The sequence below is a fragment of the Plectrocnemia conspersa genome, unplaced genomic scaffold (assembly GCF_051122295.1).
Source record: "Plectrocnemia conspersa isolate PC_06_02 unplaced genomic scaffold, ASM5112229v1 ptg000003l, whole genome shotgun sequence".
In the NCBI taxonomy this organism is placed as follows: domain Eukaryota; kingdom Metazoa; phylum Arthropoda; class Insecta; order Trichoptera; family Polycentropodidae; genus Plectrocnemia; species Plectrocnemia conspersa.
The window spans coordinates 25,380,284-25,398,415 of NW_028277167.1; the positions used below are offsets into that span (position 1 = coordinate 25,380,284).

Here is an 18,132-nt window from a genome sequence, read left to right on the forward strand (position 1 = left end):
TGACCGATTTCTATTTTTTAAAGATTAATTGAATGAATAAAAATAATCCTGATTATTGTGGTAGTAATAACTTCATTGTGAATTAAGCAGTACAACATTGACAAGTGGCTTGATGCATTGTAATAATTCAATGATGACAAACTAGAGCAGTGTTTCTCAAATAAATTTTAATCAAGGAACACCTTTATATTTTATAAAACATAACGGAAACCCCAAACTATTTTCTGCATAAATCTGCTACTTAATTCGTCCTGGCATAAAGAATATTTTTTATTAAATTTGCCATTTAAAAAAATTGCTATAAAATTTATTTCGACACTTTTAATGATTACTTGATGTAATTATATTTATTAAAATAGTGTATAAATGTCATTAATAAGGGACAAAAAATTATGGACCTGTCTGTATTCTGATCAAACATTTCACGTTAAGTCATTGAACCTTTCTATTAGCTATGAAAATTTACTTTCATATTATAAGACAATATAACTATAAATGTTGATGTTTGTGTAAGAAATTTACGCTTGTCTTTTTTTAAGATATTATTTTACATTTAGACAGAATTTCCTTTTTGATAAAAAATAAAACAACGCAGCTCCAATTTTATATGACATGATGCACAGGTTAAAAGGTAAAATTGTTTACACTGCTGTCAAGAAGAAAACGAATCTGACAGCTATTTCCAGAAGCGTAAACAGTTATGTGTAGCAACTGAAAATATATTTTTTATATCGTAAAATCATATATTTCTTATATTAATTTTGGTATAAAAAAAAATTAAATATAGTACTTAAGATTTGTTGAGCTTGACCATATTTTAATTATTTACTACCTTAACATAATTTAACAACAACGAAAATAAATTTTAAAATTCTTAGAGGTTTTTATGTGGAATTGTCAATCTTTTTCGACCCTTGCGTCACAAAATTTTACCCCAACGAAACATTCAATCCACTGATTTGGGAGTACGCATCCATCCGTACATTTGGGAATCTTAGCAGTACGGCAATGGCAACAAAATGAATGGCACCGATCGATACAGAGGATTGTATATTATAATGCTGTTGGTCACGCAACCTCCCCATAGCGACCCGAAAGGCCCAAGACGAAGACTCCAACCCCAACGCGAACAATTCGCTCGATATGTACTTTGGTGCATTTTAAGGGATGCCGAACAACAACATTGCCGAAAACGCGACACTGCGGCTAAACGACCACGAAATAACGATAAATCCTTCATAAGTTATAATGAGAGGTAAGTCACAAACCTAAAATACAGGGGTTGAAGCTACGTGACATGCTACTAAGAAAGCTTATATTTTTCAATATATCTTTAAATAAAAACATAATAAGATCTGTGTAAAATACATGAAGTTAGTCACGAGCCAATAAATAAATAATTTAATACTGGTTCAAAGCTTGGATAAATTATTTGTGTATTTAAAAAATATATCAATATAAAATATTTATATTCATTTTATTTGCCTATTTTCTTTATTAAAGAGTGTAAAAAGTCAAAATAATACAAAATGTAAGTATGCAAAAGTTCAAATCAATATTAAAGAACAAAGAATTAAACATTAAAAAACTTGGAAAAAAATTAAGTAATCGCCCAAGTGTAATTATCTATGCAGGTTTTATTTTAGTAATCGAATATAATTTTTACTGACATACATCCGCAGTAAGCGTGAATAAGTTGACAACTCGAGATGCATGAAATTCAAAATAACATGTTTTAATCGCATTCTATGCTGATATGCTTATGCTGTGACTAAATAGTTTTCTATAAAAGGTTTACAATTTTGTTTCGATTCACTGGTCAATTTTTGAAGAGCTCTGATGCTAAAAGATATTATTTTATTACTTGCAAATTTATTAATTCATAATTTTATAACTTACTATCATTAAATAAAAACTAAATAATCAATAAAAATAAAATAAAAAAAGAGTTGCTCTTTCTCTAAATTTTCACTTAATCAACGTCATTTTACTAATAAATAAGATATCTAACTGATGCTACTCATTACAGTTAATTTAAATAAAATATTTTTTATTCAAATATTTATTCATAAATTTATTTTTAATATTTATTCATCCGTGAGATTTGACGAATCTAAGAAAACTTAATCTCTGATAATCGATCGAAATTATAATTATATAATAATCACTAATTTTGATCTTCCAGACATGATAGAAATTGAAAAACAATTAAGTTCCATATGTGATTAAATCACAGATCCTTTCTGGTAAGCCACAGACTCATATCACGGATATTATATAATATTCATTGCAATTTAAAGATTCTTTATTAGTTGTTAATTAGTATGCTAAATTCTACATTAAATGCTTATGAGTTGAGTCTAACCTAATCTAACTCAAACTTAACTTCAATAAATTATAACCTAACGCTCTGGAATTAATTAACAATGACAATGACAGCTTTAAATTTGGGTGAAAAATTTGTATTTTGTACTTTATATATCGATAGTGTTAAAAAATCGATGTCAGTGATGAGACTATAAGATTATTCATAACCAAAATATACTTCTACGTTAACACATACATGGAAAAAATATTAAAAAACACATTTACTAAACAATACAAAAAACTGCCAGACAGATTTAAAAAATCCCTAATTAAGATATATAAATATTATTAATAAATTTGATAATATTAGACAGCGGCAAATAAACAATAAATCAAGAGTCAGATACCGTAATATATATCAAAATACAGTGCCTCATTTGGGCTGGACATAATCTACTCAAAGTCTGCAAAGTGGTTAGTTTTAATTCCATCTTTATTCCATAACCTTTTCATTAAAGCAAGAACAGAATTTAAATTAAAATAAAACTAGATAACAATTTGAATCAATAAACAGAATTGGCAACCAATATGAAAGTCCTATTTTAATATTATACAAGATTTCATCAGCACATAAAAAGGCACTATGAGCTCAAGGGCACTATGTGCCTTGTATAATTAAGCATGTTTAGCCAAATAATGCAACCGACTAATATTTAATAGAAAACGTCTAAAAAAGCTTTCTCGGATATCTATACGTAAGGGAATATAAATATGATCTATTTTAATTCCACACAAAAATTGACAAGTATGTTGGGATATGATTGCCTTGAGTCGCATCAACGAGTGTACTTGATAAAACACTTCTTTAAGCTACTGATAAAAATTAAGCACAATCCGGAGATTCTATGAGTGTGGAAAAATAGTATTTATTTTTATATTGTCCAAGGTTTTTCAATAAAAGACGAAATAAGTATAGGTCATTGACTATTCGCTGCTAAGATCTTATTTTAGATATACTTTAAATTTCTTATTAAAAATTAACATATTAGATAGCATAATCGGAAAGTGTACACACTTCATTTCAATTTAATTTTTACAATCGCAAATCTCACGATGGTTGCTCATTTATCAGCAAGAAATCAGTGAGGTTATAGAGTCGAGCGTGTTGGTTGCATTCACCCCGATTCTATCAGTCGTCGGTTTCTTTGCATGCACCCTATATCTTTGGGTTACACGTTCACCAGTTCAAGACGATCGGATCTGGCAAAGGGCAATGTCAGGTTAACGACTGCCCTCAACCCTCCACCGGGGGCAATCCTCCCCGAGCTGCAAAAGCTCATTAATTTTCACTTATTTCAGTTAGCCCAATAGCAGAGAAGTCAACTAGCTAGATTAGCTATTACTGACTTAAAATTATTTTAATAATAATAAGTTACTGTATGTCATATGTAAAGGTTTTTTTATATAATAAATCAGGTGTTTCCACTCAATTATTAAATCGATACTTAAATGATATTTATTCTAAAAAGCTTTAATTAATTCTTGATCCAAATACACATTTTCTAAATTAAATGTGTTTATGTACATTCATAGATATTCAAGATTCAATTTCAATCTATAAAATAAAAAAATAGATTTTAAATTCTGGGAAGTATTTAAAAAATGGGTTGTACGTTTAAATTTAATTTAAAAAGAATATTTTGCAATTTTTCTATGATTAACCGCAAACAGTTGTGGTTCTTGTTAAGTAAAAAAAATGTAAAAATTTTAATTAATAATTTACTAAAATATTCTGGTGCAACTTTAAAGACGTTAGCTCAATACGTTACAACGGGGTAAAAATAATCAATAACACTAAGTAGGTAGTGAGGCTTCAGACTTAAATCTGTCTGTAAATCGTTGAACTATATTAGTAATTAATGCACGAACTTTTATTTTAATTATGGATGAAAAAATAGTTCGGCCATAAGTGAAAAAATAAAAATAAAGTTAAAGGCTAAATGTATATATGACACAATTTTTTATGTTTCTATAAATACATGTATGTAAAAGTAGAATCAGGTATATCAAGATACCGCCTTTAGATAGAATTTAGAATTAGATAATAGTTGGAAATAAAAAAGTCCTGTAAATTTGTATTTCTCTATATCCTTGATTTTTGAATAATTATTCAAAACAAACATTATATTGTCTATTTTTTTACATAATACAACAATATTATTATCACATGTCACCTTTTTTAAATAGATATACATGAGATTTTTTCATGAAATATTTACATTAATATTGTAGCAGTTCATAAATATTAAGAATATTATTACGTATTAAATTAGACCATGGTTTCCCAAACTATGTTCCGCGGAACACCAGTGTGTTCCGCGGAACATAGTTTGGGCGGAACACCAAAATAGGTGTTCCGCGGAGCCTAAATAGATATTTCACAAAAATTTAGAGTAGATTAAAAAAATTGTTAGTCTTGCTAATACATAAAAATTGTTCATAAATTTGATAAAAAAGCTTGAAAATATGTGTTAAATATTCAACATTGATGTGTATAAAATCTGGAGGGAAAAGTTTCATAAGTCGGTGTTGTTTTTTTTAACTTTAAAATTTGATCCTATTTAAACAATATTTTTTTTGTTAATTAATCACACGATATTAGTGCTTGTTATACGAATTTTATTTATGTGACTAGATATGCTACTAGCAGTCACTGTATTTTGCATAGGCATGCACTGTTGACTAAAAAGATTTCCACAAATTTAAAAAATGTTATGAAGTAGCCGTGAAAATGATAAACTATGTAAAATCTAGACCACTTCAATCCAGATTATTTAAAATTTTGTGCGATGAAATGGGTGGTGAACATGAAGCACTTTTATTACATACTAAAGTGAGATGGCTATCCAGAGGAAAAGTACTATTTTTTACTTTATGAACTTCGAAATGAATTATTAGTCTTCATGAAAGCACAAAATAATTTGCAACATGATTTTATAAATTTTTTAACAAATCCTAACTGGTTGATACATCTGCATATCTGGCGGATATTTTTACAAAGTGAAATGATGTTAACTTATAATTACAAGAAAAAAGTATTACAATTTTTAATATGAGAGATAAAATTCAATCTTTTGATAAAAAATTACAATTTCAGATTTTATCGATTGAATCTAATAATTTTGATCGTTTTCCTGTCTTGGATATGAATGTTTAAATTAATTGAATTTTCAAGTAGATAAAAAAGTTTCACAAGTATTTTTAGAACACCTATATTACTTGAAAATAACTTTCGGAATATTTTCCGAAAACTAGTAAGGACGATTCCTGGGTTCGGAATCCATTTTCCGTGACAGTAAAACCAGTGGGCTTAAGGGATTATGAGAATTTAGTTAATGACTCTGATTTGAAACAAAAATATCAGCCATTAAATGATTTCTGAGCGAGTCTGACTGAAGAGTTCCCCAAGGTGTCAAAATAAGCTCTGGTTTTTCTACTTCCGTTTTCCACGACGTATTTATGTGAAGTGGGATCTTTTACGTATATTGCAACAAAAACAAAATACAGAAATGGACTCCACGCCACGGCAGATATGAAAATACAACTAACCAAAATTGTGCCTGATATAAAAAAATTGTTATTTAAGAACCAAAAATCATCAGTCATTAGGAGTTTTATTTATTTGTATTTTTATGTTTATTAAATAAATTTAATAACATTTCTTTTATAACATGTTTTATTTTATTATGAATTACCCAGCCTAAAAAATAAGCTAAGTGTTCCGCCAAAATTTTCGGATTTGCCAAGTGTTCCGTCACTCAAAAAGTTTGGGAAACCCTGAATTAGACTATGTGTTATATTATAGATAAATACTATTTCTATGGGTTAACCTTCGATTCGTAAATAAAACAAAGTTTATATAATTTATGAATATAGCGATCAGCGATATATTATAAATAAATCATGTACCTATGTATAAAATATTCATTACATTCCTTGAGATAATTTATTATTTTTATAACAAGTATTTAAATGTAAGAATAATATAAAATTTATAAAATCAATTAAATAAATTTATGCAAAACTATTTTCGTTGTAAAAATATGGTTATATGAACTATAATCCCTATGACGTAATAAATAGCGATTCTACTTTACTATAAATGGTATAACAAAACCACTAAATATAAACCACCATATATATTGATATTAGACATTCAGCCAAAACCTTACAAAGCCACGAAAATAGGCAAAGGTCTTACATAAAATCTCAACATGTCGATGGTAATACAACCCATATACCCATATAAACCGAGCGATAGTCTCTTTTCGCTATTGCGAAAACACAAAATGACGTTATCGTCGACAAATCAAAGCACGCAAACCGCCGATTAGGCATCGCTGATGCGCGTTGACCTTCAGTTTTCAGTGACCGTTAAACAGGGTGTTTCGGAATTTAATGTGCAATTTAAAAATGCAAGCATTCGATGCATGCCCTTGACATGTTCATGTTTAATATGCAATTTAACAAACTGCGTTAAATCGATGAGGCATAAATAATGTGAATATAAATGTTGAGTATAACTGACGTTCGGTATCTACGATCCGTGCAAAGTGGATGAATAATTAATAGGCAGTGTGTCGAGTAACTATCCTTTATAGAGTTTATTATACTTCGGTACTTCGAAACATGTTACTAATTCTTCAATGAGATCGATATGTGTACAATATGTGTTGTAATTTATTTCCTTAAACTCTCATTAAAATATTTCAAATAAAGCTTTCCATAAAAAATTACTGATAAATATTTTATTGGAATAAATTGGCAATAGATGCTCAGGCTTCTGGTATAAAAATTTAGAAGGCAACCAGAAGCAATCGATAATTTTTTCTTGTTAAAAAACGATACTTTTCTATACTGATTTTTGGCAAAAAAATATCTAGCGCCCGTATTAAAAAAAATGTTGTTTTTTTTCGACAATTATAAATAATTTACAGTAAAGAAATAAGACTAAAAATTTGTACATAATCGTCCATAGATTTTTATTAGTACACGTAAGCAGCACAATAAAAAATCAGTGTATAAAGTATTTTTAGAAGTACCTGAATGTAAGGAATATTGTTTAAAAGCTTACTTTACTACAATTGATCATAAATGTTAATAATTAAAATGCGAATATATAAATTAATAATATCTCAATCAATAAATAAATAAAATATGTCGCATTTTAAACAAACATGAACTCACAAGATTTTTTCAGAAAATCGTAACTGACCAAAAATAATAAGTAATTTATTTAATTATAATAAATTAGAGAGAGCCGTGCTATGGCTTTTGGTAATAAAATTTATGAGGCATCCAGAAGTGGTTAATCAAAAATGGTGATTTTCTATACTTATTTTTTCAAAAGAAGAAAGATATAACGAAGGATATAACGACAATATAATAAATAAATGACACTAAAAAATAAAAAATGTAAAGATGCAAATAGTTACTACATTTTTATTTAATATCTGCAAAAAAAATGTACCGAATCTTGAATCCTTGAATTTTTTCGCAAAACTCGCAAGCACATATAAACATTCAACAATATATTACAGCATAAACCTAACAATAAGGCATTTAGCGCGACTTTAAAAGAATGGACATTTTTAATTTTCAATTGAAAAAAATATCAATACCGGTAATACCGGTATCAAATCCGTTTTCTCTCTCAATAATACTGGTAGTAAAGTGCCGGCTCGCTCGAAAAAAATTCAAAGCGTGCGTCTAACGGTTGTCGCTTAAAGTGCACATTCTTTTTTTATTGTGTGTCGGCACGATAGATCCCGTTTTTGTGTTAATGACGGAAGATATTTCAATAAGAACAATACTTGAGTTATTTATATGATTTTCTGATCGTAACGAGGGCTTTGTGTGGTCCATCGTTTACGCTATTGTCTTGTTTCCTTATTGCTGAATTAACATTTTGGTCACAGTAAATTAACGCAAGTTTTGAGAATAAAACCCTTTCAAACTTTCATCTGTGTGTGATCACCACAATTTATTTGTAATATTTCTTTAAATAAATAATATTTCAAAATGTTTATAATTGCATAAAAAATAAGAAATAGGGACGAAAAATAGAGGAACTTTTTTTTGCAACTTTATTTCATTTAACCTGTAGTATATTTATAAATAAAGATTTTAAGTAGTGAATTTCATGTCTCATTAGCTTAAATTGTCTTGGAGAAAAACATGAATATGCATAGAAGTGATTTGGAATTATAGGTAATACTTTACTTCAGAGAAAAAAGTCAGATTCATATTTTAATTCCAGCTTTAGCTTTTAAGCAGCACTTAAGCTCTAATATATGGACATGGTTGAAAGTTAAACAATTACCAAAGAACAGTTAATAATTTACATTAAGCTTTGAGACAACTAGCGACTATATAAACTAATTATTTTTTTTAAAGCTCATAAAAATATATTTTTAAATACATTTATTTAATTGATTATTTATTCAGGCCCTGTTTGGTAAATCTATTAATAAACTTTATAAGCCCATAAATTTAAGAAATACATGAGATACACAAGCATTTCGAATAAATATATACCACGCGACCTTTCCTAAGGCGTTACTAAAATATTATGAGGACACCAAAGCCTTTTGTGCCATCTTTAATACCATAACCTTTATTACGGTCGATCAAAATGTTTTTCATGCCCTGATTGTTTTATTACCCGCGGCGTCTATTGTAATTATTATTACGGTAATAATTTCGTTAATGTTACCCTGCAACTTTTTCTCTAAACCGTTTCGACAAATAGTCAGCTCGTGTAATTATACCAAAACAAATTATGAGAATCAGAACAGCGAATTCTAAATAAGGCATTTCCTAACACAAGAAACGCGAGACCCGGAGCAATTTCCTTATAAAGTCAGAGCAAACTCTTCATGGCATGCAAATACAATGCAATTATTTTGCATACCTTAAAAGTGAAACTTTTGTTGTTAAAGAAAAATTGTATTTAATTCGCATGCATACGATATCTTACGGTAACTTAATAAAATAATCTAATTCGTTAATTGCATGCTTTTAATTTTATTACTACATATAAATAAAATGATTTATGGTACATGCAAAGGTATTAATTTTTCTTTCGATCCATCGTTTTTCAATAAATGGCATTGGACTCAATCTTAATTTTTTGGCCCATATAAGTAATTTGGTTAAATCACGCATAAGTAGTGCTCACGATATTTTATCAAAAAATCAATGTAATCGTGTTAGTATAATTCCACTTAAAAAACATGCTTAAAATATATTAGTAATTTGTTGTAAAGAATCTATAAAAATAAAAGATACAATTTTGATATTTAACCCTTTAAGTAGTGAGTTAATTTAAACACATGTGTTAATTTGTTAGTATACACCTGAGAGTGAGTTAATTTAAAAAATGAAAAATGTTTCTCAACGTGTAATTGCCTCGATTAATTTTACTATTTTTTTGTGTTAGTGTGTTCTAATAATTTATATTATAATTTTTTAATAAAAATTCCACAAAAGCGAAATATTATATATTTCACTTTTGTGGAATTTTTTTATATCAATTTAGAGGCTCTCAATATTTTTTTATATATTTTTTGTTATGTTTATTTACTTATAATGGTTATTTATTATAATTTAATGTTTTAATAAATAAAAAAACATTATAAAATTAACATAATGTTTTTTATTTATTAAAAATCTACCGCCGTACATGTACGGCCATACCGCTCAATTGGTTAAAAGCGGATTTTTTCATTCAAATTCTCTTGAACCGTTATTTGAATCGTAAGAATAAAAACTTTAAATAAATCACGTTTATTTGCCATAAATGCGTTTTGATACATAGATATGTATGTTAAATCGTATTCTTAAATTCAAGAGTGGAAAATAATGTTATTTTTTATGAATATGTGAAAGGAAAAAGTAAGTTATGTGTTTCTTCAATTAATGCGAATTTTGTATGTAAACGTTGCGAGAATAAAGAATATATTATTGGCATAAATGTGCTTTACTATTTGGCTATGAGTAAAAAGAATATTATTCTTGATCAACATTATATTGAAATACTTTATTTTATAAATGCGAATTTTTAAATGAAAATTTTTTTGGATCGAAAGTGTATTGCATGAAGAAACTCGCAATTTTTTTTATTTAGATTTGTAAATTTATTTTATTTTTTATATTTAGCAGGGAAAAAATATGTATTTTCCTAATAAATGCGGATTTTTAAATACAATTTTTTAGCACCGTTGCAAAAATAAAGACCCCAAATAAATATGTCATTAATGTATTTTGACATTTAGTCATATTTTTTATTAACGAGGAAAAAAATAATTTTATTTTTTATGGATATGTTAAACAATAAAAAAAATATATATTATATTTTTCTTTGTAAAAGTGGATTTTTTAATGCTTATTAAAAATGAAGACTAAATTATTAACATGTTATTTCCATAAATAATTTTAGATCTGAAGGTTTTTCGTATTTTTGTATTCAAAATTTTTTTTTAAAATACCTAAAAGAAATAAGTATATTCTCGTTAACTTGTTTCTTTCTAATTAGCCTTTTTTAAACAGTTTTATTGAACCGCTGCAACATATTATTTGCCATAAATGTGTTTTAACATTTGGCTATGTAAGTTTAACAGTATTTTTATATTTATGAAAGAAAAAATATCAGTATTTTTAATGAATCTGTGTCAAAAATAATATAATAATATTAATTTCTTATATTTTTAAAATTAAAAAAAAGTTTTTATCTAAAATTTAACAGCAAACGTTTCAAAATGATTAAATTATATTTTTTCAATCTCAATCTTAGTCATCTTAAGTTATTACTGTATTTTTATTTTTATTTCTAAATTTCGACATAAAATCAAAAGATATTGACTTTAAAAATACATCTGTTAATGTTTTATTAATTCTAGATGAACATAAAAACATTAACAGAAAGCTCATTTATAGTATCTACATTATTAAACATTGAGTCATAAAATATTTTATTAAAAAATAAATTATACATAAAAAAATACACCGCATATAATACGATTTTAAGCCATTTTCTTTTATGACACAATAACACATTTCCATCAAGGGCAAATTTCCATATGCTAGTCACCACTAAAAAAATCATAGCAGTGATTAGAGTTAAAGACAGAGAGTGTTATTATTATGTTTTGTGATTATTTTGAAATATTACTGTATGATTAGTGGCAAGGACTTAAAAAGAGCTTTTATAATTAGTTTATAATATTTTTTCAGATATAATCACATTTTTTATTTAATGAAAAAATTGTAATATACTTTTTTTATATAGAGTTCACTTCGTGTATTAGTTTTATGACATAAAAATGACTTGAAATTGTCAGTTAAGAAGATGAACTTGAAATAATAATAAATATTGAATAAATACATATATTTTATATAAATTAAATAAAAATAGACTAATTAATTATCAAGATAATATAAATTATCAAAACTTTTTTGCAAGATTTTATAATAATTGAAAGATATAAATTAAATATAACAAAAAAAATTTTGCAGGATTTTATATTAATTAACCCACGGTAAAGACATAAATTTTACATATTAAAAATTAATAAACATCACGGGAAAAGTACTTAAAACCATCGGATGACAAGATGAAATTAAAATAATATTTTCTGTCATATCAAAGATTTAATAAAATAAATTTTTAACTACATATTTAAATTACCATTGCTAAAATATATTTTATTTTAATAAAAATAGACTAATATGTATTATTTTATTTAATATAAAGTAATGTCAATTGATATATATTATATTTTTTTAATAATAACTAAATTTTTAATTACATAAGAAATTTTTTTTTCCTGAATTAACTAGAGTTTCATAAATATAGACTTATTAAAGTCAACAGACTTTCGTGATACTAAGGCATAAAAAAAGTGATTTAACAAGTATTTAAAATTGGGTTATATAATTTATATTTAATATTTTATCTTTTCCTATTTTTTTTATAAATCATGATACATAACAACACACTATTTTTTATGTGCGTATTCCTCCGCACTAGGGTGAATAAAACACGCAACCCATAGTCCCATTTTAAATTACAGCTAATACCATTTGTGAATATTCATGAATTCCGCGATTTTTAAGATTGTAATCCTATAAAAAAAATCCATAAAAAATAACTCACCTTCAGGTACGTAGACGTTCAAGTAAAGACAATCTTCATCGTAGAGTCTCTCTCCTTGGTCTTCTGCTTGAGCGTTCAGCAATTTCATAAAAAGTTCATCGTGCCTTTTCATCACTCTTCTTCCAGTGATATCTTGAAGACAAGAAGGTGCCGGTTGAGTCGCGTTTCTCACCCCTTCCCAAAGGGGTAGATTTTCGACATCAGGAGGCTTAAATCTCAAGTTTCCAACGGGAGGTTGTGCATACGGAAGTCCCAGATAAGCAGCTATCTTCTGGGTTCTGAACACGGTCTTGTAAGTTCCCATTACCATCCCCTGAGCTGCCAGATTGATCGTCGGTGGTTCTCTAGCCGAATTCGCCATCGACAGTGACATCAAAAATATTATCAAAATAGTAGAATCCATTTTGTTTATATTCAGTAAATGTTTATTTCATAGTTCGCTTCTAATGGAAGTTGATAAAAGTTTATTAGGGTTTAAACATCCCCTCAGACGTGCTGCTGAGAAGAGGGTTTCCGCGGCACTGATGGAAAACGAAACCCGAACGTAGTAGTTCTTCCACCCCACGCCATATGGGGTTGAAACAAGCAACAACGTTTCGTGCTCAAATTTAACCACATCGAAGACGAGAAAATTATTATACGCGTTTGTGTGTAAAATGTTGAATATAGGGTTGTGATTAATCGCCAGATTGCAAAAGTATTTATTTTTTAATTATTATTGTATATAAAATAAAATAATAATTTATTTTGTAAATTATACAAAAAGCATTTTAGATTTATGAATCAGCGCTTTGATTGGATCTATAATTTTAGCAAAGCAATAACAAAGTTTCAAACTTTGGTATGGAGTTCGAAATTGCGCTTATTATTTAATATGATGTCTGCTTTGGTTGTGAAATGCGAAGGATATTTTGAAAATCAATATAAAGAATACTTATACACCCTTTAATTTTATAAATAAAACTGTAATATGATTACTTAAAATTTTTTATTCCAAATGATCTAAAAATTTCCCATCTGCTTTTTTTCTAGCTTCCATCGCGCGCATAATTATCGATAGCCATTTTATAAAAAAAATAGTTCTAGAATCTTTTTAACAACTTAAAAATAACAACATCTAACCCTTTTAGTGTCAATGGAAATAAGTTTGCGATGAATTACAGCAGCGGTAGTTGCTACTTTCGCATGGAAAATGCGGATCATTGTTGCGACTTTGTAAAATCCTAGTAAACTCTGCGACGTCACGCAGACCCTAATAAAAACGGTAATGTTTTCGAGCGATGAGGTTTTAAAGACTGAAATATTTGCTTTAATATTTAATATTCCATTCATCCCATAAACTGTTTATACTATAAAAAAAAAAGTAAAATCACTGAGGGCATATCTAAGCAAGTGCACATAAATGCATGTAATTATCATATATGAAAAAAACTTTTAAAAAACCCTAGAATTTTAATTATAATATATGCTTTTAATTTTTTTTTAATATACCTTGTTAATAATAAAATTATTATATTTAGCTATTTTCTTGCTTTAATATTTCAATAAAATATAGTAAAATTAAAAAAAACAGAATTTCCCCTAAAATTTGCCACATCAATAATAATTGAAAAATGCTGAAATAATGTTTGTAACATGAAATATATAATATTATAATAATAAGTATGACTTTAATAAATATATCAGATATTAAATTGACTTTTCAGGTTTTGGAGCAGAAAAGAAGTTGTTACATTGCAGTCATATAGACGCCAGAAAAATTAGTAACAGCTTATTTTATAAAGAAATGTAGTGTCGCTATCAAGTGAAAAGGCTTAAGTGGCAGGACTTGAAAGTCGGAGAGTCTTTACGGGCGTCTCGAGTTGTATTATTGTCGGATGTAATTTCGGAGTGCCTGGGATTGTCTGGGAGTATAATACTGGTTTGAAACAGTTCTATCGAATCGCAGATAAGAATGATTGCGAGCCAATTTCATTGCTTCTTGGACACACACAAAAGATATCTTTACGCCTTAAAAGAGAATCGGTCCGGATAGTCATTCCGGCGATCGGTAACCAAATAGTAAAAAAACAATACTATTATGCGCAGAGTAAAATGTTTTGTCTAGCGCGCGTCCTTTCTAAATAATATTTTTTTACCGGTACTTATTAGTGATTACCATTTCAGTACATTAAATAGTCCGAACGATATTTTTATTAATAACACAATTGTTTGATTAGGAGATCTCTCTTCCATTATGTATTGTACAAAATAACGTCTAAAAGCTTTACTTTCTAGGTGTGTTATATTAAGTTCAAAGTGGTCATTGGAATGTTTTGTAAATTAAAAAAAATTGTAGAAGTGGTTAAAACTCTCGCATATTTATTTCAAAGGGATTTTTAGTTCAACAAAAGTTCATAATATATTTGCATACAAATATTTTACTTATTGGGTAAATAATATATATTAATGGAAAATTATAAAAGGTTATATTATAAAAAATATTTTTATAAAAAACATCCCATATACTTGAATTATGTACAACTTCAACTAATTTGATGTTATTTTTTAAAATATTCATAAATCTTTTTTTGAGACTAAAGCCTCAAAAATAAATTATATTTGATTTGTAATAATTAAATCTATTAAAAAAATTAATATTATATTGGTAATAATAAAAATTATTGCAAATCTAATATATAATACATAAAACTTAAAAAATATAAGCTTTTCTCTTTTTTTAACAAATATTTCAATACTAAAGTTACTGTTTATGTATAAAATAAAAATAAATTTTTAAATATATTACGAATAAATTTCACTTAAATTGTTTTTAATTTAAGTGATTAAATTCAAAGTAATTTTTTTAAATATACATTTATTCTGTTCAAGATTACTTGTTAAAATAATTATAAGCAAAATAGTTTACATGGCAATGAATTATACTGAACATTTCTATATCAAAATTTAACTTTGATATAATTTGTAAAAATACATACATTTAGTATATATACAATCCAATTTAAAAAAAATACAATAAAAATGGTATGCAAATTAGTTTTTTGTGTTAGAATAATATTACATAATAGATTATATAACAAGCTCTTTTATTCAAAGATTATATAAAATGTATATAGCATAGCAATCGTGACTCGTGCGAAGGTCAGGAGTCAACGACTTCTTTTTGCGTGAAAATTTACAATATAATTAATTTCGGACCCCGAGACAAATCAGTATACTTAACAGGGTATTAAGCGTTTTATGCGAATACATTATCCCTTTCCGTTTGCATAATTTCGCCTTATCGAAGTGAAATATCAGCCCTATATTTAATATGTATGTAAATGGCACGTGTACGAAAAATCGCAGAGGAAACATTCGATCTACGTAGCGAAATGTCACGGAAACGCAATAATATTCCAAATACTACATTTCACGTGGCGCCACGTGTGTGCTCTTTGAAGAGAATTTTCCGTAACAACTTCCGACTTTTCCGTGTAATATATGCGTGGCTAATATCGCGAAAACGAGAGTAATGTAAGGTAATAAATCCCGAAATGTATTTTATGTAAATTAGGGCAATTATAAGTACGAGAATAATAAATAATAAAAATGGATTTTGTAATCCAAGAACCGCTAATTCCCTGTGTAAAATAAAACAATTTATTTGTAGACGAATAAGACGTATAGTTTTCGCGCCCAGTTAACAGATGTCTCAAAGTATATATTTTTAATTTAAATTATTATAAAAAAATATAAATTATTAACATAGCTAAGAGATGTCTCTTAAAAAATATATATATTTTTAATTAAATATTTTAGTTTATTATCACGAAGATGAGTTAAAAGTGCGATTTTTTTATATTAGGAGCAGTGCAAAATTTAGTTTGAAAAATGCCCGACAGGTGTCAGTATGGAACAGATAAGCAATATAAAACGCGGTGAACGTCAGAGCTTCCACTTTTCATCCAAAACACACATACGCTGGACTAACACATCACACGGTAGTAATTGACAACCAATTACTGTGATATGATTTTTTTATTTAATTTGTGCAAAATATTTATTTTTATATTTAATATATTTTTATATCAATGAGTCACTTAATATATATAATGGTGCTGTGTTATTTTAATATATTTTTTTTCTCCTAATAACTAAGAGAGTGATAATTTTGATATTGAACAGAGGTATTGGTACGCCGACGCTGACGAGCGCGCCCTGACACCAGCGCGACGTCGACGCCACGAACAATTAAAAGTACGGCAACGCCTTTTCCTGTTTTATTATATATACTTTTACCACTTTACAGTTGATTAAGCTGTATGTGATGGCTTTCTATGAATACATATTATTTGAGATAAAATCTGGATTCACTAGCATCAACCAAAATTCAAGAGAAAGAGCCCGAAGCATTATTTTGGCTACTTTTGCGATGAGGTATCTTAGAAAAAACTACATGGCCAGAAGTGACACTTGTTACGTTGTTACCAGATCTTTAAAATAATCATATTTGTGATGCAATCAAATCAAAACGATATGTATTTCAGAGTATTATGCAAGACCTGCACTTCGAGTGTCTTGAACATATTTATGATTTTTGGGCTGCTCGAAAATAAATTGGAAGAAAAAAGGTTAAAGCCACATGAATAAATGCGGTATGTATTTAAAAAGTACATTTGCTTTAATAAATTACGAGATAAATTATATTTAGAACAAATATTTGTGAATCTTTGAATCTTAAATCCATTTTGGAACCTACATAATATAATATAATTATTTTTAATGCACATTATTCACATCGATTAAATTCAACACTGATAAATATTGCAACAGTAGTTCCTAAAACGTGGGTAATAAAAATGTGTAATGTAAAATTGGCAATAACTATTTTGTAACTGACATCATAGAAAATCATTCTAATAAAGACACGTCATTGATTCATCGAATTGCAGGAATATGAATTTGCATCCATTTTCCTGTAAAATGTGTCACAACTGCTTACTATTAATTAACAAATATATTTCGTTTTAATTATGTGTTTTTAACTATAATTTTAAAATCATAGCTTTTCAGCTTTAATATCATAAAACTTTTTTCCATGTTGTATCGTATTCAAGCGGCTTACTATATTTTATTAAAATAGTAAACTTAAATGAAGCAATAGCAGTGACCTTGGACTTTGTATTTAATCTCGTAAGAAATGACTGTTGCGTAGATAATTATAACTTCAATTGTCTCGCCTTTGCTTTTCGCAACTCAGTGCTTGCTGAATAATCAACTTTATATTTTTTATGTACTGATCTTTGGGTACATAATACAAAAAAAAACTTGTCATCATGATTGTGATATAATTTCAATTATTCAGCTTTTTTGTTAAATCGACACATTGTGGCAAGTGATTGTAAATATATATATAAAACAGACGTATACAAAATAATGCCTATAATTTCCGATGCAATAAAAACGCGATTACCGAGAGAAAAATAGTCAATACCGGTATTACTGGTATTGTCATTATTATTATTATTTTATCAATTGATTTTAAAAAAGATCAAAAAAATAATTTCTATTTATTCAAAGTTGAACTGAATATGTTATTGCAAAATTTATGCTGTAATATATTGTTG

At 27.4% G+C, this 18,132-nt stretch overlaps 1 protein-coding gene across 2 annotated transcripts in view; it reads right to left on the reverse strand.

Moving 5' to 3' along the window:
- Positions 1-18,132, reverse strand: part of LOC148237080 (carboxylesterase 1C) — a 29,609-nt gene that overhangs the window by 9,259 nt on the left and 2,218 nt on the right. Inside the window, exon 2 of one of the 2 annotated variants that reach the window (XM_088182818.1) lies at positions 12,524-12,966. In XM_088182818.1, the coding sequence (XP_088038944.1) occupies positions 12,524-12,926 (403 nt within the window). In that variant the 5' untranslated portion in view covers positions 12,927-12,966. Of the gene's footprint in view, positions 1-12,523; positions 13,045-18,132 lie in introns of both variants that reach the window. The other variant, XM_088182817.1, reaches the window with a different exon arrangement.